This window comes from Onychostruthus taczanowskii, unplaced genomic scaffold (assembly GCF_017590055.1).
Source record: "Onychostruthus taczanowskii isolate IOZ18803 unplaced genomic scaffold, ASM1759005v1 scaffold51, whole genome shotgun sequence".
Taxonomy (NCBI): Eukaryota; Metazoa; Chordata; class Aves; order Passeriformes; family Passeridae; genus Onychostruthus; species Onychostruthus taczanowskii.
In genome coordinates, this window is record NW_024502680.1 from 1,566,804 (window position 1) to 1,593,150 (window position 26,347).

A 26,347-nucleotide genomic window follows, 5' to 3' on the forward strand; every position below is an offset into this window, starting at 1 on the left:
GTTGACAAGGTAAACTGTGATTGTTCCAAGCAAATTGCTCAAGTGTGGTAGAATGTCATGTACAATAACTGGCTAAACAGCTCTCGTGTTATCTGCAGCCTGCTCCAGCAAAGCACTCGGGCACGTGTGTTTGCCATTAAGCACCTGCCCACCTCCACTGCAGCCAGTCTGACTGCCCTGCTGTATGTGGAGCATGTGTTTTGGAGAAATGGGGGCTGAATTCCATGGACCTCACTGTGTCCTGCCCGTGGTGTGTGTTCCCAGCCCTCTGGGAAGCCAAACACAACTCCGGGTTTGAGGATCACTTTGTAGGGACAGACCCTGCCACTTTTCACTGGCTGGGTTTAAGCAGCAATCTTGGATGCTCAGCAGTGCCAGAAGGTTCTCATTTGTCACCTAAGCAGTGTCAGGAGGTGTGACAGGTAAGTGTCACCCCCGGGGTTCAAGGGCTGCATTTTTACCTGTGGACTGTGTGCAGGCACATTACCTGGGGCAGCTCAGGTGATAAGGACTCTCTCATTGTTATCAATATATTCAGTGGCAAAAACATACACCTCAGCAGTGTGTGGAAAGGTCTACTTTTATTCTTATGGAAGAGGGGGAAAAAAATTAAATTCCATCCTGAAACAATCCATCTTTATTTGATGCTTCTCAGTATAGATATCACAAAATCATGAGAAACATAAATGCTTCCGTATGTAATGAAGTAACCAGTATTACATGTATGGACATTCCACTTCACTGAGTTTTCTGCTGGGCACAGGAATAATTCTGGTTCCTTAGCAGGATTTTGAGGCGAGGAGGGGAGCTGGAGATGATGTAATGGGCTGTCCTCTGCTAACAATATGAGGACCAATTACAAATAAGTGACATAACTTAAAAAGACAGGTGATGAAAAGAACACCCATCATACAAAGATGAGGCACTAAAATCATGTTAGAAAAGAACTAGGGATTTGAATTTGCCACCCACTGAAAACAATAGCAAAACCCCCACTGAATTAAATGCCTCAAGCCCTTGCACAGGACTGATTCGATGCTATTCATAGAATAACGTATATGCCAAGTAATGCTGTTATTTGTCAAGTAAATTATTTGTCAAATCCATCATCCTGCCGTTTCTTTTCTGGCAGAACTCCCACTGAAGTCAAATGGGGGTATTGTCTGAATAAAGTCTTTTAGGATTGGGCCCGAGGTTAAACAAAATGCAACTGGGGGCAGCTTGTTATAACATCTTCCTTGGGTTCATAAACCCACATGATGGACAATAGTTTGGCAGCTGGAGTATTGTGCCTTATGATGCCGATTTGTTCTGTCACTGATGCCAATTGTTCCCTCATCTCTCTTTAATCTACCTGTTGCCACCTTGATTTGTTCATGTGTGTGTGCAACCTCAGCCTTGCTGGCTGTATAACCTCTCGGTGTCCATGGACTTGCTGGGGCTCAGCCCTTTTGGTGTCCTGGGCTCTTGTGTGACCTTGGAAAGCTGCAGGATGAGCCAGGGACTGCAGTTCTCAAGTGGGTGAGCAGAGGGCTTTCAAGGTGACTTGTTTTCTACTTTTGAATTAAGAAGCCTGATTATGCGGCTGGTCTGTTCTTCCAGTTTGTTTTTTTCTTTTAGTTTATGAGTTAAATGGTCTACATCAAATTGTTTGTTGTTTTTATTAAAAAAAAAAAAAAAAGGGGAAATTAATCTCTTGTCTTGATAGGAACAAAGTTAATACAAGTAAATTGCTTAAAGGATTTGTGCTTCTAGCTATTAAAATACAACTTAGGCAACTTCAGTACTTGAAGTTCAGCCTCTCATTACGATCTATGGGAATGTATAATGGTTAAATTAGCAGCAGGTGGGCTCCCCTGCTGCTTCAGAAGCACATTAGAAGCATCTTGAGGGTTGCAAGTAACCTTCAAGAAATCAGACATAACGGCCCCAAACAATAGTCATTCTTGCAGCTGGTAACGTGCTCCATATGCCTGAGAGGTACTGTGCAAATGGGACTCTTTGTGGGAGGCTGCTTGGGTCTGGCTTCTCTGGAAATTGAATGTTTTTGTGAAATGGAAAATATTCATAGGTGTTGAACATAGTTCTCAAACGTGTGGTAAAGCAGTTGACACCAAAGCTTGCTGAGGGCAGTGCAAAGATCGCAGACCACCTCTCTGAAGGTGGTGTGATCCCCAGGAGGGGCCATGCCCCCCGAACCACACAGGATGGAACTGCTGCTGGCTTTGGTACAAATGAACAATTTATACCTGCATTTGGTGTATAAAGATATGTTTCCTGGGGTAAAGTTTCTATTCTCTGCAGGGACTGTTGGCTGGAGTTAACACTCGTTTCACGAAGACCGTTCCGTGTCATCTGCTAGGAATTTCAGGGTCGAAGCAAACCGAGAACGAGTGTGCAACCTGCAGCGCTCGGGGCTTCACTCCTCCTGCTCCGTTTGCTCTCTGTACCTGTTCTCAGCAGCCCAACGCCGAGCGCGCATCTCCCTTCTCCGGGCAGCGCCGGGCGCCCGCCCTGACCTGGCGGGTTGTGCAGGGAGCGCAGCGATGCTCAGCGCAAACTTCAGCGCGGCCGTCCCGCGGGGCCGGCGCCCAGCGGCGCGGCGCTGCCCCCCGAGCGCTCGGGCCGCCCGCGGCCGTGGCCGGGGTGCGAGATGGCCGCCGGCGGGAGCCGCGCCGTCCTGGGGCTGTGGCTGCTGACGGCGGGGCTGTGCGGCGCGGTGGCGGCGGGCAGGTCCCCCAGCTGCCACGAAGTGCGGACGGCGTTCCAGCTGCGGCAGATCGGGCCCCTCAAGCTGGTCCCCGACGTGCCCACCGCCGGTCAGTACCGAGCCACCCGCGGGTGGCCGCTCCGCCACGGGAGGGTCGCGGGGCTCGGGGCGGGGGCCGGGCTCGCCTCAGCCGGGGTCCCGCGGTGCCGCTGCCCGCCCCGGCTCCCTCCGGCCGGCGCGGCTTCCCTGCGGGCTCGGGGAGCGGCGGCGAGCGCACCGGGCACGCCGCCGGCCGAAAGAACTCGGCGTTTCCCGGGAAGGGAGAAGGGCATGACCGCTTCTACACTGTGCAGGTGGTGCTTACCGGTGTGCCGCGCGAGCGGCGGCGTTTCCGTGCCGCGTGTGGCAGCGGTGCCGTCCCTTCGCTGGGTGCCTGGGCAGAGCGCTCCCCGCGGGAAGGGTCCCTTGGCAGCAGGCGGGTCAGTAGCCCGGCGGTTTTTGGCAGGCTTGTTTTGCTGGCCAGGTGTGGGGTCGTCAGACGCGGGGGGTGAATTCACTGTAAGTTCTGACTCGGGAAGAGTTATCTTGCGGATGAATTCGGGAGCGCTGTCACAGGGAAAGGCAGAGGTGACACCTTGGAGGGATATAGCCGACAGAACTTGGCTTTTGCTTAGTTAAGCAGTAAGTCTGCAGCACTTGTGAAAGTTGATGAGCAGAGTGTTGTTCCGTTTTGCCTTCTCAGAGTTCGGGAACAATGCCTGGCAGCGGTGAAAGGGGAAAGTAATGCATAGATAATAAGAATAGGCTTTTTTATTGCATACTCTACAACTAACCTGGTAAGGGGATGAAGCACTTAGTAATTAAACTCTTGTGAATGTATCATATATCTAGATAATGAAGTCACATTCCTCACTTTCACATGTTTTCCAGTCTAAATAGTTCAGTGAATCTGTTTAAAGACAGTGTTTGCAGGCATTGAAATAAAACGGAGAATATCAATCTCCTAACACAATTTCTAGCTGCCTCATGCCACTGCAATTGCCTTTAGATAGGTGTGTGGTGGTACAAGTTTCAATTTGGGTTGTTGTTTTATTATTTTTTACTTTTTTTTTTTTTTTTTTTTTTTTTTTGAGAGTAGTTCAATTCAAAGCCTGTGGAGTTTGATGGAAAGACTCCTTGTCTTAGATGAGTTTTGGATATGTTTTCTGGCACAGGTTTCTGTCTTGGGGATTAAATTTGATAGGCCATTGAGCTGATCTCTTGCGGCTGTAATCGATTGCAGAGTGCTGGTGATCTTCACTTTGCATGAGGTAGTTGAGATGACACAGGGGTGTAGAGTTACCTGTGGAGGAGGAATCATTTGTCATTTTCTGGCAAGAAGAGATTTGCAGGAGTGGCATTTTGAAACTTGGTTTTACTGTTCTGTGCTGATAGAGGCGTCAGATGGTGGTTGTTTTGGAGAGGCAAAACAAGGCTTTTCATCCCTTGTGATGGATGCTTAACTCTCTCTCCTGAGCTCTTCGTGGAAGAAGTTCCTCCAACTTTAAATTGAGGAATTTACATTATCTATTAAACTCTAGTGGTGTAGAGGAAACTTTCTCAAAAAGTTGTGTGCTTTCAGAAGGAAGGTGTAGGTCCTGTGGTGCTGAAGAGAATCACAGAATCGTGGAATGGTTTGGGTTGGAAGGGACCTTAAAGCTCAGTTAGTTCCAGCCCTGCTGCTGTGGACAGGTTTCGTTATCTTCTCGTGTCCTATCCAACTTCCCTGTTCAATAACAAGCTCCCAGAAAAGAAATGGCAAGAGAGAAGGTGAGAGAGGGTAATAATGCTTTTAAATTTTAGCTCATAAAGGTTTCCTTTGAAGAGGGTTGGAGCAGAGCTGAGAACAAGTGGTGCATATTGATCTTCCGTGTTCGTTGAGTATCACTCTGCTCCTCCAGAGATGGTGTGCTTAGATGATCCCTTGCTGAGCACTAATGCCTCCTGTCTTGTGCCCTCTTTTAATTAAACACTGAAGTGTTTTCCAGCATTTTCCTGGGCAGCTGTTATCAACAATTATATCTTAATATACCCACATTTCTCCTGACATTTGGGCTCATTTTATTATGCATTTTAATGCCACACAAATGTTGAAGGACATCCCCTGGAGATGTTGGATGTCAGCTAAAGTGGAAGAGTGGTGTGCAGCTGGGGTGGCACTCGGGAGCAGGGTGCTGGGCTGAATTGAGCCCTGGGTGAAGTACCAGAAGCTTTTATTACTGCTCACTTCTGCTCATGTGGGCCAGACCTGCCCTGCCCTGGGGTGCCTGCATGTTGGTTTGGGCTTTTCTCTAAAAAAATGAAACTTTTGCAGTCCTGTTGTCTGTGTACTAGATATTTTCAGTCACCAAAGTGTGGAAAGCCCTTGGCTAATCTCAAACCAGTATTTATGAGCTAATGCAACAAATCTGGAAGAGGTTAAAGTCTTAATGATTATTGGGTTCTTAGACCCTTCAGGAAAACAAGCAGCTCAGTCAAGGAGAGAAGCCCAACCCAGTGCCTGAGGAGGGACGGACAGGCAGACAGACAGACAGGTGTAAATTTTGTGTCTCCTCTTATGGGTGGTGCCCATTTCACCTGGAATCAAATGCTTGGGAGAATTAATAGCCGACCCCCTCCTGTGGCATTAGCTGTGGTGGCAGTGCTGAAGCTGTCAGCTGGTGGATCCTGGATACCACCTCGTAGGGACTGGTGTGCTGGGAGCTGCTTCCCTGTGCTCACCTGGTCTGCAGCCAGGCTCCTGGGATGGCTGACTGGTGGGAGAGGGCTGTCAGCATGGCCTGAAGGGGGGTGGAGAGTTTGGGCAGGACCTGCCAGCCTCCTGGATAAAATGTAGTGGTAAGGGAAGGAGGAAGACTCCTAAAGGAAAGAAAAAAAGGCTTTTGCTCTTAAGGTGTGATGTGAATCTTGCAGCAACCTGCCTGAAAATTGTCACCTGAATGAGCTCTTAGAGATGAGCGGGAGCTTTCTTTTAAATTTCTCTTCCACATCTTCCCCCCCAAAAGACATGAGATATTTCTCTAGTCTGAAGTCTAGTCCATTGATGAATGCAGGGCTAAGGACATGTTTGGATATGGGATGGGTAAGACACCCAAACTGCAGGCATTTTCAAACAGCAGATCTGCTTGGTCTGTCTCTAAGACTCCCTTCTCCTCTGGTGGAATCTGTGCTTCTCTCTGGTCCCCTAATTTTTTGGAACAAATGGAACGTTTCAAGGGTAATTTGCTGCAAATAGCAAAGATTGGTCAGGTAAAGGTACTCCTCCTTGGCTGCAATCCACAGGAAGGGCTTTTTGTGCCTTCCCCAGACTGAGAAATGAGGTAATGTGTCCCCGATGATCGTGTACTTTATCGCAGACTGAGCTGGGATGTTTTTGTGGGCGCTCCTTGGTTGACATTTTGATGAGAGAGGATTCTAAGCAGTCTCCAAGGGTGAAGGGCTGTGTTAATCCTGCCAGGGGACTAAGCCTTTGGTTCCAGGGAGTCTGGACAGCTCCGCCCGGCCGCGTGCTGGCCCGTGTGGAATGGCTGCCAGGCGGGGGCTGCGCTGGCCGTGCCCTGCCAGCCCTGGCTTGTGTTGCAGCCTCCATGCGCCCTGGCACGGGCTCTGGGAGGAGTTCCAGACACTCCCAGGTTTTTCTGGGACATGGAGCGTGGTGGTGCCTGCCTGTCACTGCTCTCCAAGTTCTCAGGAGGACAACTGGATGAAGCCAAGTGGAGTCTGTGGTGTGAGGTGACCGCATTCAGGCAGTGAATGGTAGCAGGACCAGAATAAAAGTCCTCTTGTGATTCCTTGGGCAATTGTGTAACCACGAGAACATCCTGCTTATTCACGTATGCTCAGTTTTCCCTCTGGCTGGTTGACTAGTGTCTGAGCATGCAAAAACCCCAGTCTGTAAACATATGGCAAGTAAGAGAGAAGAACTGGGCTGGTTTCTGGGAAGCACGGAAAATACGTCATTTGTGAAAGAATTTTAGGACCTCTTTACCTTACAAATAATCATCTTGCAGAAAACTACCAAAGGGATGATTAGCTTTATCTTGTTGTACTACTGCTTTACAAAGAGTGCAGAAGATGCCCAGGCTGTGCACAGGAATGTGCTTTTGAAGAGCAGGTTTTGTTCTAGTAAAAGCTGCTTTATTCTCCTGTGTCATCCTGCACCTTAAATCAGCAGGAGTGTTCATTATTGTGTCTATATTGAATATCCCATTGTGGAGCTGGACGTGCATTAACAATTTATACATTAAAACTGTTTTACTTCTGAATGATGATAGACAAGTCCTAGATTCCCACCAGAAGCCCCTTGCTGCATGTGGTGCATGCATTTGACTGGATCTTTTCCCACCTCAGTCTGTGGTGCAGCTCCCATGTGTGTTGAGAAAGGAGCATGAGCTAGATCCCTATTTTGTATAGTACAAGAATATCTATTGAATTGCCCATTTTTTTATGAAGTGGGTCATGCCACACTTTATTCTGCTGTTTTTCTTTCATTACTGCTCAGCTTTTCTGCCTCCCTAATGAGAGCAGCGAGGTTCCCCTGGCGAAGGTGTAGTGCAGGAAGGCATTTTGCTCACAGTAACATTCTGTCAGTGTCTGCTGTGTGTCAGGGGAGATGTGGACTTGCTGTATTGGTCTGGGAAGTTTTTACCTCATCAGAATGAGAGACTAAAATCCTCTGGTGTGAGCTGCAGCGGGGTGTTCTGTCCACCTGCACGTGTGGTTGTGTGGGACTGCCTTCAGCAGGGTGGATGAAGGGTACATCTGAGAGGAAACATTGCTGGATGAGCACAGTTCTCTTTGTGCAGAGGAACTGTGTAGGGTGGTTGTGATTGTTAAAAAAGGCACAAAAAATAGTCCTGTTTCCATGAGGTTCGTGTTTATTTTTGACAAACCTGATTGTTACCAAATTTTGAATTGTCCTTGGCATTACCTTGCAGCTTGTTAAGTGGAAGGTGTTTTTCCTGTTGCACTTCATATTTAGTTATTTATGAACACACAGGCTTCTTGGTGATTTATATCACAAACGGGGTGAGATACTTTTTGAAGGGGCTGGGCTGGTCCAGTGTGAGATGGATTCTGTTCCCATCTTTGTTCCTCTCTGAGTAGAACAGTTGTGCCTCAGTTTCCCTGTCTACAGGCTATATCATGATATATTACTGTGAGCAACTTCTTGCTGGAAACCCACCATGAAAGGGTGGTAGACTGCAGCTAGAAAAGTTATCACTGAGCTACACCTTCACTTCTTCAGGCTGACTTTCACTTAGGTGAGGGAAAAGGCCAGAAGTTACGTTGGTTTCTGAAGTGGAAGCTGAACCTGAAGGCTGTCCTTCCTTCACTTCTCTCATCCAGTCAGGGGCTGTGGTCTGTGCCTGCTGAAATTGCTGTTCTGAGTAGAAGGAAAGCTTTGCTTTTGCAGCCTGCAGCTCCTCTGGAGTAAGGATCCTTCCTTCATTAATCTTTTCAGGATTTTACAGCACTCTTCAGGCTCAGAATGTCACCAGAAGCGTTAACCTGAAGCTGGTCATGACTGTGGATACAGGCAAGGTCTTGCCAGCAGTAACATCTTTTTTCCCCTTCTTTTCCCATGTCTTAAATTTCTGTTTGACGCAGGACCAGCTGCCCACTCTGTAAAGCCCTCTTGGGAGTAATCTATAGGCAGAAAAAATGTGTTTAAACTTACTTAATTCCTCATAAAGATGGAATTGCTGTTCCACTGCCAGATGGAAACCTGTAGTTTTCATATCCATGAGCCCCCAAGATCATTGTCCTTGGTGACTTGCATGAGCATTTGGTCCAGGTGAGAAGAAAAATGACTTAGTTACTCAGATCAGCCTTTCCTGTAAATGTCTTGGGAAGGTATCCAAGAGTCAGCAGAGGACCTACTCTCCCCCAGCACACAATCTTCTTGTCAGACTGAGTCAAATATTGCTACAATTCACATGGTCTGTTCATTCTCTGACAGATCTCTGCTGAAAAGAGTGTGTAACGATTTTCATTTTTAATGGTCTGCTCAAGATCTGGTGATTCTGGAGTTGAACTGGACCTTGGGATGGAAAAAAAGCTTAGTAGGAAATGACTCATCCTAAAATACTGGTGGCTCCCAAAAGCTACCTCTGGAATACCTCATGTGCCACTGAAGTTTTGCTACCAGATTGTTATGAGAAAATAATAGAAAAATAGTGTTCCCACACCCCCATGTAGTGTGGCAGGTCTGAGCAGAGAGCTCTTAACCAATGGGCAGTGCTAATGAAAATGCACTAATGTGGTAAGTGGAAACAAAACTTGGCACGATAATTGCTGTATAGATCAATAAAATAAATACATCAAAATAAATAAGAGCTTTCATAAAGATTAATAATGAAAAATGTCATAGCCTGAGGATCTGTAAAGAGCGAGGATATGTGTAAAATGCACCCTGGGTGGTGAAATGGTTTTGCTTTTAAATGGTATCAAACCAGTTGCAAATACTGTAAGGTCTTTGTAATTGAATCTTTGTCCCATGAAAGCATAAAGTTACACGATAAAGGGGCATGTGTTTAATAATAGTTCAAATGCATACTCATCACGTACCAGTTTAGATCATAACTTTTGCTTCTAGGGGAAAATACAAATTTTGATGGATCAGAGTCAATTCTCAGACAACAGCCAGGCCTGTGACAAAATTTATATGGGGTGTATCAATCTGCTGATTAGGTACCAGCATTTAAGATGATAGGTTCATCCTCATATCCATGAAGATATATTTAAAGGTATTTGCTTTGTTCACATACAAGGAACTTCTGAGCAGCACAAATGGATGAAAGGAAGCACCTAGCTAATATTTAATGATTTATCCTAAGGATAGAATAAGATAGGGAGGCAAGCCTGTTTAAATCTTCCTCCAAGCAGTTAGGATTTAGTGTTTTGAGGCAGTATATTATTTGATGGCAAAACACAAAATATTTCTGCACAGTGTCTTTTGTTTAGATGCACAAAAGTAACCAGAGCTTCAAGCTGAGAGCTGGGTGCACAGGGCTCCATAGCACAGACTCAGGAGGACAAGGTTTTGTGGTTTTTCCCCAGGGTTTTTTCCCTGTTTTCTGTCTATCCTGACCCAGTGATCTGTAGATCCAGGAGTGCTGGGGCCTGAGCCTGGTCTGGACAGAGAACTGCCTGTGCTGTGTGTGGAGTGGGCATAGCAGGACTGCCAACCTGCTCTGACACTTTGTGGCTGCATTTTGTCCCTTCCAACAGATAAGTATTCTTTATGGCAATGCTGGTGATGACACGATGAGCCCTTTGTGTCTGAGCTGCTGCAGCAGCACTGGTCTGTCAGACCACTCTGTAGAAGAACCAAAAGACCACGTTTGCCTCCCTATTTCAGGATGTGAAATGAATCTCAGGTGGCTTTGCTAATTCCATGCTGTGTCCAGTGGTGTCTGATGGCAGGTGAAGCTCCACAGCTTAGTGGGGTGGCAGCCAGAGGAACCCTCTGGGTCAGCAGAGCTCACTTCTGTCCAAGGTGCTGCCCAAGGCTGACCCTGGCAGTCTGACAGATGAGTTTTATGGATTGCTTGCCTGTCCTGGACCCTCTTGGGGCTCTGTGCCATTGTACAGCACCAAGCAGCTCAGCAGAGTTACACAAATGATTTATGATGGAGCAATCACAACCTTGCCTTTTCTTATGGATGCACACTGTGCATGCACTTCCAGGAGAATAAATCTATCTATTTTAGTCTTTTCAGTACATCAGTTTTAAAGGAGGGTTATTAATTACCTTCTTAGTGTATTCATACATGCATGAATAATGAGTAAAGTTTTAACTTACTAAATTTCACAGCACAAGCTGGAAGAATACAGAAAGAAATTAAGACAGTGGAGGAGTTTTGAGTATCACAGATGATACCATTACATTTATATTATGGACTCAGAATTCTCAGGAGGGTATTGTTGATACATCTCCTCAGGTTCTGGCTTGCATTTTGATAGCTGAAATAAAGAACAAGTGTAGCCAGGCAATTGCATAGGAATTTCAGACCTGCAGAGGACAAAATGATTCCCCTAGAAGTTGTCTTTCCATTTGTTTCTTTTGAAATGTAGTTCTCAGCCTACTTTATGTGATTCTGTGCCATATTCTGCCTTTCTCTGCTCTTACTGTCTGTTAATACTGATGGCCAGCATATATATATATATATACTTAAATTATACAGATAAATTATATAAATTATAAATTATATACTTAAATTATATAGATAGAAATTTTTTTTTGTCTTCTGATGCCTCTGCTTGCTTCCTGGGGTCGTGGTCTGTGCCTCTGCAGAGTTCTTCCATCCCATGGTGGATGTGCCAGGGTTCTGGAGCCCGTCCTCCTGCGAGGAGCTCCCTGTGACAAAGAGCCCCCGCGCCGACCACTGTCACCTCCTTCAGAAACAAATGAGAGACAAATTTCAGAGAGCTGCAGTGGCAAACCTGACAATATCAGCTAGGTCATGGTAGCTTTGTTTGGCAGCTAGTTAAATTGGATAGTTGGGCACATCCTAGATGTTAATGGTTAAATGTATTCATTGTTCCAACAAGGCCCCTATTCATAAGGGGACTATTCTGTGCTCGTTATGCATGCATAATTCCCATTAATGCTCCTAGGGGTTAAGGGTGTGTAGTGAGGGGGGAAATGAAGCTGATGTTTACACATCCATGTTTGCACTCAGAGAAGAGGTTTTGTAACACAGGAGAAACTGATTTGTGTTTCCACAGATCCCTTAACTTCAAGGAAAACTTGAAATCTTTGCTTTGAAGAGGGAGTGAGAAGGTGACACTTGCATAAGCGCCTACTTCCTTGCACACCCTACTTTGTCAATGATCAGAAATACTGCTCCAGTGCCATTATCATAGATGCTTTTGAGAGTACCAAAGTGCTTGGAAATTCAGGGTTCTTATTTGGGTATCAAAACAATGACTCTGAATCTTTAACTTCTGGCAAAAAAACTTCTGCAAACTTCTGACTCAACGTTAATCCGGGTGATAGATTTTCTGATTTATTATACAAAATGGGTGTTTCCATAGAAAACTTTCAGATTAAGATTCCTCACCCTTAGGTGCACATCAAAGTCGTGTAAAAGCCATAAAGAAGCTCAGCACTGCCTAAGAAAGCCTTTCAAGTTCCAGCAAGTGCTTGAACTACTGAAGGTTTTGAAGTGCTCTAATCTCTGACATGGGTGACGTGCTAGGCTAGCACTTTTTTGTTTTGTCACAAATCATCCATGCACGTAGTGCAAAGGGACCCTGACAAAGTCATTTCACTTTTGAAAAGGGCTGCTTTTTTTCTTACCATTATGTCTCCCATTCACATCTACATGTTTGCTTCCACTTTGTTCAGGTCTAAGTAGCAGGGCATTTGCATAGTCTTCCCTTTGTTCTCGGTAAATATGGAGTAAAATGAGCAAGATCCATGCTGTGAAATTAAAGCTCTACTCTTGAGAGATCTTAAGGGCCAAATCCTCACAAAAGGTACAGCAACATAGTGCCAAAGGAGCTGGTGTCCAGGAACAGCTTGCTCTGGGTGTTTGTGCTGGGAAATGTGAATAAAGGCAGACTAATCTGTTGAAAACTGGATGTAATTAGAAAAACACACTGCTGAGAGCTGCTGAAAGATTATAATAACAGAAAATAGTACTGAAAGAGAGCTGAAGTGATCATCTGGTCCATTCCCTCTACTTGTGGCCAGAATAAACTGTTTAAATCAGTGAGAGAAGATCACAGCCTTTTTTGTCTGTTTGTTCCAGTGCTTAATTACCCTACTGCATAGGTTTTTTCCTAATGCAAAACCTAGCTCTTCCTTACTAAAATACAGCATTATCCTATTCTTAGGGCCTTCCTCTATGCAGTAACACTCAGATGACAACTGCTCTGGTTTGTGCTCTGAAATGATGCTCTGTGCTTTTGCACTGGTCCCAGAGCAATAAGCTTGTTGGTGTAAATGAATCTATTCTAAGTTTGGGTCCCATGCACCTGGAATGAATGAAGTGAATTCCAGATGTGGTGACTCATTAAGGATTATCACTTGGTATTTGAGCCCTAAGAATAGGTTTCTTCCTCCTTTATAGGTTTGAGTATTGTGAAGGAGCAAACATATAGTGTGGGGATATAAAATTCCATGATCAGGAAGGTAAAATAACAAATCCACAGATTTGCTATGTCGGGTAGATGGGAGCCTGGAGAAAAAGCAGTTTTCAAGTGATCAAACTTTGAGCAGCAGTCGAGTTGCAGGACTGCTAGTGGGAACCTACATTGTTGTGGAAAGGCAACATGGGCATACCTGAAGACAAGGGGAGCATTTGCTCCCAGCTCAAATAAAATATTCACCCTAGATTTTGCTGGTGGAAGGTTGTTCACTGTACTACGGGTGTGGGGGTGAGGTGGCAATTAGGCTGCTGAAATCAGATGACATTGACCAAAATTTTAAGTCTTGCAAATAGACATGGGATTTCCAGAGCAAGCCTGAGTATCTCTAATTTTTCAGGTTGAAGGGAGCTCTGGTCCTTAACCCTCTGTTTATCAGTGTTTCCCTATTTTGGGCTGTTAATTCCTGAGCAATGTTTTGTTGTTACTGATGTGGGGAAGTTATTCTTCATGGCTGAGAAAGGCTCAAAGATGAGGGTAAAGTTTACATCCCCAGGTGGGTTTGGTCTTGCCCCAGATCCCTCTAATCCAGTCCTGTGCTGCCAGCAGTGTAGCCATCCCTGGCATGGTGCTGTGCCCAAATTCAGATCATTCTTTACTGCTCCAGCTCAGAGCTTGTGTCTGTCCTCCCCAAAACATGTCTGTCTGTCTGCAGAATGCTGCATGGCTGAGCTTTACATGGCTTCTCCTGGGAGTCTCTCAGAGGGTAAAATCATGGAATGGTTTGCGTTGGAAGGGACCCTAAAGATCATCTTGTTCCAACCCAGGGCATTCTCCTCTAGACCAGATTGCTCTAAGCCCTGTCCAGCCTGGCTTTGAACAATTCCAAGGAGGGAGCATCCATAACTTCTCTGGGTAACCTTTGCCAGGCTCTCACCACCCTCACAGCAGAGAATTTCTTCCTAATGTTGAATCTAAGTCTACTGAGTTTGAATCTGCTCCCCTTTGTCCTGTCACTCCATGCTCTTGGCAATAATTCCATTTTTTGGTAGGTTCCTCTCAGGTACTGGAAGACTGTAATTAGATCACCCTGAACCCTTCCCTTCTGCAGGCTAAACAATTCCAGTTCACTCAGGCTGTCATTGTAGGAGAGGGGCTCCATCCCTCTAATCCAATCTCAAACCATAATGTCCTGTGCTCCTGCTCCATTGTCCTTCCATAAGGAAACACAAAAAAGTGGGAACTGGAAGGCTGGGGTGATGTTTTTGGAAGCAGGGGCTTGTTAAGTGATATTTGGGGAGCAGACCCAGGGGTTTTCATGGTTGTCCCATGATGGTGGTGAAAATATTCCCTCCCTGCAGCTCAGAACAAGATCCAGCTTTGAAAAGTGCAGTGCTGCTTCTCTTTTTACATGGTGGTTAAAAGGGATGGTGTAATGAGTGTGAAGGCAAGAGAACAAAGCATATGTAGAAAAACCACTGGCTTCCCAAAACAGACTAGGGCTTTAAAAAAATGAATTGGAAGCACAGCTCTCAGAGAAAGGCTTTCAAACTTCTGCTCAGAGAAGACATGGCTTTAATCTCTGAATCTGAGTTTTGAAGTTTGGGAAAAAATATATCTGTTACCATTTGGAGGAGCCCAAAGTTGTATTTGGCTAAAGCATTGCATTTTAAGTTTCAAGCTGCAGTAATCAAATTTACTCTTTCTAATCTGGTTTGCCTTAGATATGTCAGGAAATCTAAACATTTGCATTCCCCAGAAAGCAGCTGTGGTTTGGCTGTACCTGCTTGGGATCCAGAGCTGACTGGGAGCTTCCCCCTTGCTGGTAACAGAGCTGCTGTGCCTTCTCTGATAGAAACAAACCCCAGCTGGGATGCAAAGTGTCAGTGTCATTTGTTGGCAGGGCTCTTGGCTTCGATTTGGAAAGTTTGTTCTAAGTCACTATCACAGGTGCCAAAACATGAGCTGAGCAGCAAGGGCTGCCTGGGGCCAGCCTGTGCCAGCCTGGCTGCTGTGTCTCCGTGGCTGCCATCCCCTGCCTGCCCCTGGCTTTTCCAAAGGCAGATTGAGCAGAGCCAGCAGTGCCTGCCCCCGTGTCCAGCTGGCTCCAGGCAGCTCTGTGACACGGGGCTGTGCTGGCCACCCCAGAGCTCCAGGAGTGTTGGCAGATCTGGGTGGAACAGCACAAGACAGAAGGGAAGGATAATCACTTCAGTGTGCTGTGGAGGTGCCTTGTTGGAGTGATGTCAGGGGGAAACATGATTTCTTAATTTATATAACAGGTGCACAGGGTCCAAATCAAAAGCAGGTCTTAGGAAAGCACTGAACATAGCAGAGGGCACTCTACACTAAGAATTGCTTACCAGTCTAAGCAAACTAATGGAAGAGATCTTCCTCTTTTCCGTGTCTGAAACAAAGTGTGGAGTCCAAGGTCAAATGTGCATTTTAGTATTGCCACATGTAGGAGCCCATCAGGGGTTTCCACACTGGGTTTTGAAAGTTCTTTGTCTGTGGCCTCAGCTTAAAGGCTTTTAGAATATCTTACTGCCTCCCCTCAGCCTTTGGGAAGCAGTATCTGTTTCAGAATCTGTTATCCTGGCTCAAGAAGTCCAGAAAGATCCATGTGTTCCTGCTGAGCACACTGCTGGGGTCCTGGAGAGGCTGGTGGAATGTGTCCTGTGCAGTGAGCTTGGATGCTTTCCAGCTTAGGGGTGTGACTGGTACCCAGAAATCAGGGCCCTTTCAGGTGAGATTTCACTGTGGACTGTCTGTAATTCTCCAATTCTTTCTTCCTTGTGTGCTCCTGCCACAATCAGAACATCTTCCATGGTCCAGGCAGACAGAAGAAAGCAAAGCCAAAACAGATGAGAAAGGGCAGAAGGCCAGTCCCATCCTAAGCACTGCCATGTGCTTAAGGGGAAATACTGGTGTGGCCTTAATTTCATGGGGGTTAGGTGAACTTTGCTAGAGGTGTTTGGGGTTTTAGCTGCTTGACCTTCCATTGGTTTTCATTGAATGCATGCATCTAAAAAACCACAAGCACTTGTCTGAAATGGAATGCAAGTTACTCTAAAGTTACTCCAGGAATTTCTAAATCATAATTCTTTGTAGGTTCCATTTTCTCTTAATTTTGATTTTTCTTACTAAGGGCAAGTTTTTTTGGGTTTCCTGGCTGTAATCCCTCTTCCAGGATTTACTCAAGAGTTTGACCCAAAGCTCTCTGGGTACAGAGCTGTGTTAGTCTCAAACTGCTAAATTCCCACATGAAGTGCTGTCTCTGCTTGTATTTTGTTTTATTTTGTATGACTCGATGCCACTGGGTGTCTCCATTGACATCAGGGGATGCTGAACCAAGCTCTCTAATATTTTTACCTTTCGTCTTTCCTGCACATGTGGTCTGGAGTGGGAGAAGTGATCTGAGCATAAATCTAGGCTCAGCCTAGACCATCAGAAACAGGCTCCTGCTGTCTTGTGTGCGACCTGTGGGGCTGTCAGCTGGTTCCTCTGCATGGTCATGCTTCATGAGTGTTCCTCTGCACTCACTGTCACGTTTGCTGGGCTCTTTCCTGTCTCTCCTGCTGGGGGATGCCTCCCCCTGCTTGTGGGTCCAGTTCGTGGTGTCATATTCCAGTTTGTGACAAATTCCAGCAGTGATGGCAGTGGCATTGTCTGCATAAGGAGCCACAGAAAGGGAATGAGGTGCAGAGACCTTGTGATGCTGGAGTCTTGCTGCAGCCTGTTTTAATTAATTACTGTGTCATGGGTGATGAAGTTGAAGAATTGGCCCTGGTGAGGGGTGTCTTGTCTAGTAAGCAGTTGCTTAGTTTTGGTTCAGTTCTTTCTTTTGTGTAAATAGTGTCAAGAGTGCAGGATGCTTTCCTTAAAATTCTCGGGTATTTCACCTGAGTTGTTATAGTTTTCCTCTTTCTTCTCCCTACAAATAAATAATGAAGGTGAGAATGGGATCCTAAAGAAATACGTTCAAATGCTGGTAAAAACTCATCTAAATCAGCCATTTCTCATTCTGAAGTCATACACAAATATGAAGTTACAGGCTTACAGGAAAAGCTCATTGAAAGTATTAGGATTTAGGTTGTAAAATTAATACTTAGGCAAGACTAGTACATATTTTTAAGGAAGATAAAATAGTTGTCTGAGCACTTGGCTTCATGTATGGCTTTCAAGTGAGATGGCAAAACCAGAAGTACTCAAATTTTGAGAGGAAAGGGAGTATTGAGAAGTTGCTATTCCTCCCCTTTTAAGTACTGTTCTTGCAATTTCCCTTTCTGAGCCCATGGCCCAATTGTCCAATAGTCCCTTGGCTCCTTTAGATTTATCTTTGCTTTTGTTTCTTCTTCCAGTCGAACCTTCTTACAGATTTTTATGTTGACAGATAAAATGAAGAAGAATAGGAAATACAATTTATCGTGACCCTGTCCATATCTTTGAAATTTTCTATGCTTTGCCACCTCCTATGGATCTTACCACAGCAGGTAAAGCATATTAGGAAGTAGCTCCTATTCAAAAGTTGGTAACACATATGCTAACATTTGATTATAGTTAGGATTTGAAGTTGAGATGAACGAGGTGATTCACACCTCTCATAAAGAATTTCATGTCCTCCCTATAGGACTAGATAGGCAGCCTGTGGGATTTACATTCAGAAGGTGTTTTTTCCCTAACTGTACAGGGCTAGAAATCTACATTTTTCATTCAAACACAATTCAGTTTTGTTGTAAGCTGTGTTCCACTTGAGGCTTCCCACCTCTTGTGGTTTCAGTGTCTCATTCTTCAGGTAAGGCAGGGTTCTGTGGCAGTGAAATGCCATCCCCTCTGGAGAGCAGAAATGCAGCTGTTGGTTCATTGCTGTCCTTGGATTATACAGAGTAGGAAGATTTACTAGACTCCTCTAGAAAATATTTTGTATGTGTTTATGATTTTTTTTTTGTGGTGGAGAAAATGTATGGGATTTACTGCTTGGAATGTGATGAGACATAATGAAAGATGAGTTGTAATAGACTCTAAATTAATGAAAGTTCTTGTAATTTTTCTCTCACCTCTGCATTCAGTTAGAAGTGTTGTGGCAGGAAAATGGAGGAATGAGTTGGCATTGCAGTAAATGTAGAAACCCCCTTGAATTCCACTGTCTCTACCAACCTGAGTTGTTTTATAATGTACTTTATGTATATCAGTCTTCATGCTTATGTGTCAACTCTAGGATAAAAAAGGATGGATCCTTGAGAGTGTAAATCTTTTGCATTTGCATGTAGTGTGTAGTTAGCAAGCTCTTTAGCAGTCAGTGTCCTGCTGCCTGCCTCCCAGATATATCCACGTTCAGAGAATATCTCACTTAGCACTGGACTCATGGGAAGTTATTAAATGTGGTCAGCATTAAAGAATTTATCACCCACCTAAAGAAGTGCCAGGCATGGAGGAGTGGCCAAGTGCAGTCCTTGGGCATGGCAGGCAGTGCTTGCCTGCTGCTCCTGCACGTACCAAGCTGAGTCTCTGCTCAGCTGCTCAGTTTAGAGCTTGGAGTGAAATTCTGTAAGGGGAGTTTTGTGCCTTCCTACTGAAATTTTGCTGATTCTGAGGTTAGGGTGTGAGAAAGACCAGAGAGAGAAGTGGAAGTTAATTGTTCCTTCAGGAGTCTATTTACCAGCAGTGGCTTTATGGCTGCTGGGCATTGATGTCCAAGATGCATCTTCCAACACCCTACTGACAACCAGGCTGTTCTGGAAAACACTGGAAAATCTCCAATTGTAGCTGCTTTGTAGATGTGTTGCAAGACTTTTTATTCCTATGTGTGAGCTCCATCCCCTATTCCTCCTGCCAGAGGTCTGGTAACAGGCACAAAGCAAAGAACAGTGATTTTAGCTGCTTTCTTAGCTCTTTGCCTTCAACCTCCTGGGTACAGCCTGGAAAATTGAGGATGAGTGGCATGAGGAGGTCTCTCCCTGCAGCAGCTGCTCCTCCGTGCAGGGAAGCTGTGGCCTGTGGGCTGGAAATGTGTCCAGCTGCTCCAGGATGTCCCACAGGTGTGCAAAGAATTGGAGGAAGGCAGGGAGAAGGGGAACTGAGGGGCTAGGGGAGGATCAATAGATGGGAATCTTGTCTGAGGAGAGTGAGGAGAGGGACTTTGAGGAGTGAAGGGAGTTGCCTGGTTTATTTATGCCTGTGTAGGTTCCAGTGAGTGCAGGGACATTCAGTTTAGGGAACTCAGATGCTTTTTTTGCTCATTGTGTCCAGGCACAAGCCAGCTCTGTGGGGCACAAGCCAAGGTGAAATCCTACCAGGCAGTGACACATGGGGTAGGGCAGAAGCTGCTTTTGAAACTACACAAAAATCAGAGTACAAGAGCAGTGAGAACCAAGCAAACAGCAGAGGGAAAAGGAAAAAAAACTCAAACAAAATGCATCTAGCACCAGACTTAACAACATTTCATTGTGCAGATGCTGCCCTTAAGAGCTGTGTATTTGGAAGAGTTCCTGCTCTGGAAGCTGATCAGGGCTGGTGCCTGATGGTCTCCAGCTGTCCTGCAGGCTGTGGCACTTGCTGATGCTGCCAGCTCTCTGGAGTCATGACATCCAGTGCTTCTTGCTGTCCCCCTTTGTCCCACTCCAGGTTCCCACCCTCCTTAGATGTGCAGGTTTAATTCCAGTGCAATCCAGGGCTCTACTCAAGAACTCTTGAGCAAATGGAAGCTATTTGACTTGACAAAGCTGGAAGTAGCTACACTTGCTAGTAGTTATGTTAGTGGGTTATCTAAGCTGTGCTTGATAAAACTCGAGGTGTTTACCTTTTAGCCTTGATTGTTTCAGATGGAATAGCACATCTGGTCTTAGCTTTAGTCATGTTTCAGTGTATTTCAAAAGAACAGTGAGAATGCAAAGTCTACTGATCAAATTAAATAGTATCTCTGTTAATGTACCTTATGAAAGAAGGGATGGGGAAAGAAAATTTTCATAACTTGTGTTTTCCAAGCTGCGCTTGTGAGGCTTCCTGCTAGATGTATGCACGTTGCCAAGTTGCATGTAGGTGGATGGGACAAATTTGGGCTCTGCTTTGGTATTTCAGGAGCTTTTTGCTTTCAAGGGACCTTTGTGCTGTTTGTCTGTGTGATCTTTATATTAAAGCTGATAGTAGGATTATTTTAACAAAACAGAGGAAAGACTTAGAAACAGATTGGAAAGTTCTTTCTGCCTAGTCAGAAAACGTGTGTGGGAGGCCCTGGCTCCAGGGTACCTGAGGCGGGAAGAGAAGACACCTCAGTTTCACTTAGACTCTGCTCCCTGGAGCTGACCTGGCTTTTACTGCTAGCCCAGAGAGCAGATTTATTGAGTTAGCTGCTATTTTATGTCCCAGAGCACTGGTGCATTGGCTTGTTGATTTTTGTGCTAATTCCTGGCACTACTTCAAGCATAATAACTACCATATCTTACACACTGACAGATAAAATAGCAGCTGTTTCACTCTGCACATGTTGAGTTGATGAGTTGAAGATCCTTTGCTTGTCTTTCTAGTTGCAAACATTTTCTTGCTTGCAGTGGGCCTGAGCTGTGCTGTAAGGCTGTGCACAGGGAGCTGAGCTCCCTGCTAGGTGAGGATGGCCACTGGATGAGTTTCTTGGCAGCAATCTTGCAGATGAAGGTGGAGATGGTTTTAGCACTGCTGGGGCATGGAAGCTGCATGAAAAAAGAACCTCACAAACTTGGGGCAGCCTACAGTGGCTGGATTCCCTTTCCTTGATGTGGCTGTGCTGGTGTGGGCTCTGCTCATGCCCCAAGTCATTGCAGGGAGAGCCCTTGTTGGAAATAGCTCCTTTTTCATTTGGCTTGGCCTCCTCCCCAAATTAGTTTGTGTTTAATTGCTGAATTTTCCTCTAGCTGAGGCAGCAGCTATACCAGACAGATGAGTCTCAAGAAGGATGAAGTGTTGGCTCCTGTTCAGCTGGGCCAGACACAATGCAACGCACTTTTGGCACCTTTCTCTGTGTTACTAAGGCATAATCAGTCTTGGAGCCTTTGAAGATATTTGTACAACATTAAAATTTTGGGCTTTGGACTAAAGCTTTGTTTGGAAATACTGTTGAAATGTTTGGCAAAATGCAAAGGCAAAAGCTCTCAGAAGAAAGATTGCGCTGAGCTCACCCTCTGATCGTGCTTACTCAGGACTCTTCTCTGCAGTGGAAATTAGAGGCTCAGCTTGTTTGAAAAAAATAAATCAGCCTGTCTTTGAAAAAGTTGGTGCAGCTAGATCAGTTAGTGTGTGTTAAATTTGGCTTTCTGGTTTCAGAGTATGGCTTTTACAGGGTGTGCAGCATTTTAAAGACAAAACTGTTAAACTGCATGGTCAGCTAACAAAATGAATATATACTCATTTTTGGAAGAAGTAAATTTTGTTTGCTAAACAGGCCTCTCTGCTTTTGGGAAGTGATACTGATTCAGCTAGTTTTAATGGCCAGAGTCTTAAATTTTATTTGTGCCAAAGCTCAAAATGAAGTCCCAAACTTTTTGATTCAAAACAAAAAGTTCTCCAAGCAACACACAACAAAATACTGCACAGCTGATTTCAATAGAGCTGGCCAGATGGATGTCAGGTAAGGATACACAGTTTTCTGGGCATTTAGCACCTAAAGTAATTTATAATTGTGACAGGGAAGTGTCTGAAGGTGATGCCTTTGGCATGTATTAATTACTTTGGGGTTGCACACTAGTTTTCAACGGGGATCATTGATGCATTCCAAAACACACCCGCTTTACACTCAAGTACTTTTTTTCCTACACTTCTGAATGTGACTGTTTTTCAAAGTGGAGCAAGATACTTTATCCTGTTTTTTATAATAACAGTAAGGGTTTAAAGTCTGTAGTTTTTCTCACTTTAAAAAATAAGCCAGGCCATAGTTTTAACCAGTACTCAAGGGAAAAATACTTGAATGGAAAAATAATGTACATAATCAGCAGAGTAATCCTTACATCTGATCTGAAGCAGAAAATTAATTTGTTTTAGGAAAGCTGTAATAAACCTTTTGGAATTGAAGCCCAGGCATGCAGAGTTGAAAGTGTTCTGCTCTGTCAGTAAGTTAATGCATAAGAAAATGAAATAGAGAGGTGCCTTGGATGCAGGTGCTTTGCATCTGTGGCATAAAGTTAGCCTAGCAGGGGGCTCCCATCATGGTCAGGGGCTGGAACACGTGGGAACAGAGAGCTGGGTTTATTCAGTTGTAGGAGAATTAAGGTTAAGGGAGGCCATACTGCTGTATGCTACCTTTTGGGAGAAAATAGGGAAAGTGGAGTCAGCTTCTTGTAGGTACATGGCTGTATGCTGAAAACAACTCAGATGTGAGTTGGACATGGGAAATTATCTTCAGATAGAAATTTTTAATTTACTTGTTTTACCATGAGTGTAGTCAAATACTGAAATGGGTTCTGTGTGGTTGAGGTATTGTTCATCTTTGTAGGTGCTTGAAACTTGACTGGATGAAGCTTTTCTGTAGTTAGATCTGCTTTAAGGGGGAGGCTGAGGTAGAGGCTCCTCCCAAATCGCTAGCTAGGAAATGAGGGGCAGCTTGGAGAGAGCTGATAAGCCAGTGATGGAGGGAAATTAGCAGGGTGAAATCCTGAAATGATGCTGTTGGTAACTTTCAGGAGCAGTGCTTTCTCTCTGGTGTATTGAATGGCTTTGTTCCTTAAAGAAGGGAGGAGTTTGCCCTTAGGGCTGTGTCCTGTGGCTGGTGGTGCTCTGTCTCTGGGGGCTCAGCCCCTCTGTCACTGCTCCTCCCCTCTTCCCACTGGAGAGGGTATTCTTCATCAAGATGAAAGAGATGAGATAAACTAAAATTAGTATCTGAGTTATTAGAGACATTAAGATGTTACTAATGAGTTCTAATTTAATCTTGGCACCCAGGCATGTATAGCAGTGAAACCTTTTATTAGGTTTCTATAATTGTGTTAAAAGTGATACCCTGAGGCTAATACTGGAGCAAATGAAATTGCCAGGCTGTGTGCGTGACAGCACTGACCTGACAGTCCTGTGAGGAGAGTGGGGCTTGCTCTTTGCTGGGCCTTCAGTGCTCTGTGTTTTACATCAGGCTCCTGAACTGGCAGGGGTTTAGTGCTGTTTCTATTTAGGAGTGCCTTCTGTGTCATTTTGGCTCTGGACCAGCAAGTCCCAGTCCTCAGGCTCCTGGAGCATTCGTGGGGGAGATAGCTGGGTGGGGAAGCCCAGGAGTACTGAGATATCAGTATCCTTAAAGCTTTCTGGAGGGGAAGCACGTTCCTGTGTGCCTCGGTTCAGAGGGCAATGCCAGGGGCAGCTCTGGTAGCCGCGGCTTGCCTCCTAGCCAGGGCCAGCACAGAGCTCCTGCCATTTCAAGCCTTTCTTGATACAGGTCTGAGCTTTGCAAAGCCCTGTCAAACAAAACTGTAGAGGGCTGCTGGGGGAAGCGACTGATCACTTTTAAAAATTATATTAAATTTCAACAAAAACTAGAATAGAGGACTAAATAAGGAAAAATAACAGTACTGAGAGCCCCATGTGACTCACTAGCCACGTGGCTCATCTACCAAATGGATGCTCTGCATTTTATATCTGTTGTCCCTCCTAAAGTTTTGTCAGTCAGCTCTTTCTCTGGCATCCATTGGTGGAGATTCTTGATTGCAGGTCGGGTGTTGTTATGCTGCCCCTCCTGGTACCAAGCCAGCCTCCTGTAAATGTCTTGACTACTAAGGCTATTACAAGGGTGGAAAGAGGGCTATGGAATGACATCTTAAAATAACATTACTGTACATCTACATAATATTTATCTCTTAACTGTGAGAGCCAGCTGTTACATTGCTTATCTGTCACGGAGCTGTAAGGAGAAATGCTCTGGGTGTCAGCATCTCAGCCCTGCAGATGCTGAGCCGTGTTTCCAGCCCCTCTGCTCGACTCCTCTTTGTGACCGAGTTGCTCTGCAGTTTGCATTACAATTTCACTGATGCTTTGCTGTGCTGGCTCAGAGCAGTGGTGCTTCCCTGACCTCCAGTTCCTTGTGGCAGGACAAACTGGATCAGGGAGCCCATCCAAGTTAAAATTAGCCTGTCCAAGGAGCTAATTCCAACCTGGGACCAGCGTGCCCAGCCGGTGATGAGCGCAGCCCTCCCGCTGCTGCTTCTGGCAGGGCCTTCAGTGGGGTTTGGGGCTTCACACTCAAGAAGAGTGTTTCCCGTTTTTGAGATTAGACTGAAGTGTGAAACAATTCCACCTCCAAAATGGTACCTGACTCAGCTCACTCTGTGACAATTTACGTCTGTGTTTGCAAACTTGTATAAAAATGCAGTGAATTGAAATACTTTACTTTGGTTTTGACCTTCTTGACATAAATTAGCTGCACTTTCAAATAAGAGTGGCTATAAACTGGAAGCACCATTTTCCAGTCAAATGAGATGTTTTAGCTAACTTGTTTTTATTTTTTCCCTGGTGAGGGAGATTTATTGAAGCTCCTTCCTGCAGGTTGGTCTCAGTGAGTTGCTGACCTGGAGCTGGCTGTGAGAAGAGCCTGGTCCTTTGGGGTTACCTGCTGATTTCCCAGAGTGGATCCTTGTATTCTTAATCCCTGTCAGTTGTGCATTGCTGGGCATTAACCTGCAGGGCCAGCTGTGAGGGGCAGTGCAGGTGATGGCTTATAAATATTTCCATCCCAAGGCCTGGTCTGGGTTCTCTGCAGTGGCCTGGGTGAGAAACCCTCAGGAGGAATTGTGGCTCTGTGGGGAATCGGGGCAGTTTTCATCCATGTGTGCCCTCCGGCCCTGTTGGGGCTTTGTGGGGAGGGGGTGCCAGTGGTGTTTGCAGTGGTTGGGAACAGAGACCCCCTTGGGCACAGAGAGGGGCAGTGTGGGGACACCAGCTCCAGTAAAATGGCTCATACAGCCAGTGCTAGGGTGGCAGTGGGGAGCTTGGCCAGCAGTGTGCCACTGGTGCTCCTGGCAAAGGCTGTCTCCTTCCCAGAGCCTGACGGATGCGATGGAAGTGGACACCGTGGCCCCTTTCCCTCAGGGCCTCTGTTTCTGCCTTGAGGTGGAGGGAAGGAAGCCTCTGACACACTGTCACACATAATCCTGTGTGTGTGACTCTGGTATTTATGAGTGTCCCTGCTTTTGGGTTTGCTTGCTTAACAGTCTCTTGCTTTTTTTCCCTCCCCTTCTAAAAACGTATGTTTGTGGAGCTTCAGAAAATACTCACCTGCAGTCTGTACCCGTGGTGTAGAGCAAACAGACCCTGAGTGTGTCCATCACAGCTCTGTGATGTAGGTTCCCTTACCAAGGATACTAAACTTACTGAAACACATACAAAGATGGAAGGATTAAAAAAAACCAAAAAACACCCAAAAACTTCCTACAAGAATGACGTTTTTAATCAGCCTTCAACTTCCTCTGTAGTTGCAAGGTGAGAGTGATTGCAGTGCCTTTAAATTTTTTTATTTTGGTGAGCTGCTGGGGGCTCAGAGATTTTTTAAGAAGATTCCCCTAGTGTAAGAGGTGAATAGGTGATCCCTTGAGGCACACCAGGCTGAGTATTGGATCCTCATTTGAGGCAAGGTTATCACTCACATGTTCAAGTTATGATACCTCTAGTGCAAGGTGTATGGTGGAAATATTCCCCCTTTGATGGTGCATCTTCATGACCCTGATTCTGTTGTGTCCCTGACTATGTTCAGGTAACTTTTGTGTCAGTGTTCGTAACAGTATAAAAGAAATTATCAGCTGATAATGTCACCTTACTCAAATGAAATCATCACAACTTTGTGTCCTTCTGACAACAGCTGAGTTTCACATTGTCATTCCTTGTGGGTTTTGTCTTGTTTCAAAATCTAAAATGTGGTGGTTCTGATGTTAAGCTGCATTGCTTTTATGGTGCGAGTTTAGGGTTTTTCTGATTTTTGTGTTTTTCTTGTTTGCTTTAAGAGTCAGATTTGCAGATCTGTCAACACAGGGCACCAACGTGTTGCACCAAAAAGATGGAAGAAAGCTACCAGGCAGCTGTTCGGAGGGAGAGGACTCAGAGCATCCAGGCCCTGAACTTTGAGCTGAAGTACATGATTGTTGGTCACATCACAGCTTTTCAAGGTAGGAAATTTGGAATAGTTTATAACAGTATCCTCTGCAATCCAAAGGAAAGCTCTTATTTTTATTTTTCATTCCTCTTGCATCGCATGCTTGCCTTATGGTTTGCTTCCCAGTTCTTTGATGGTTGTGCTTTTGGATAGAGGTGATGGCACTTAATCTTGACTAGTATGTTAAGCATCTTCCTAAATCTAATTAGGAACAGACTTAGGGGGTTTCTGGGGTTAGTGAGGATTTTTTAAGGCATTTTTAAGTGTCTTTTCAGTGCCTGCTGGTCGTGCTTTTTGATATTCTCTTGTGTTGCCGAACCATTTACAGGTGTAGAACGTTAAATGAAGATGCATTTGTTTGTGGATGCTGAAAAATAAGTGCTCTAATTGATATGTCAAATGAGAAT

General features: G+C 45.2%; 1 protein-coding gene across 2 annotated transcripts in view; it reads left to right on the forward strand.

Moving 5' to 3' along the window:
• The first annotated feature begins 2,616 nt into the window (after window positions 1-2,616).
• LOC121342182 (glypican-5-like) overlaps window positions 2,617-26,347 on the forward strand; it is a 346,855-nt gene continuing 323,124 nt past the window's right edge. For both annotated transcript variants that reach the window (XM_041416405.1, XM_041416406.1), the window contains exons 1-2: window positions 2,617-2,819; window positions 25,792-25,953. In XM_041416405.1, the coding sequence (XP_041272339.1) occupies window positions 2,654-2,819; window positions 25,792-25,953 (328 nt within the window). In that variant the 5' untranslated portion in view covers window positions 2,617-2,653. The remainder of the gene's footprint in view (window positions 2,820-25,791; window positions 25,954-26,347) is intronic.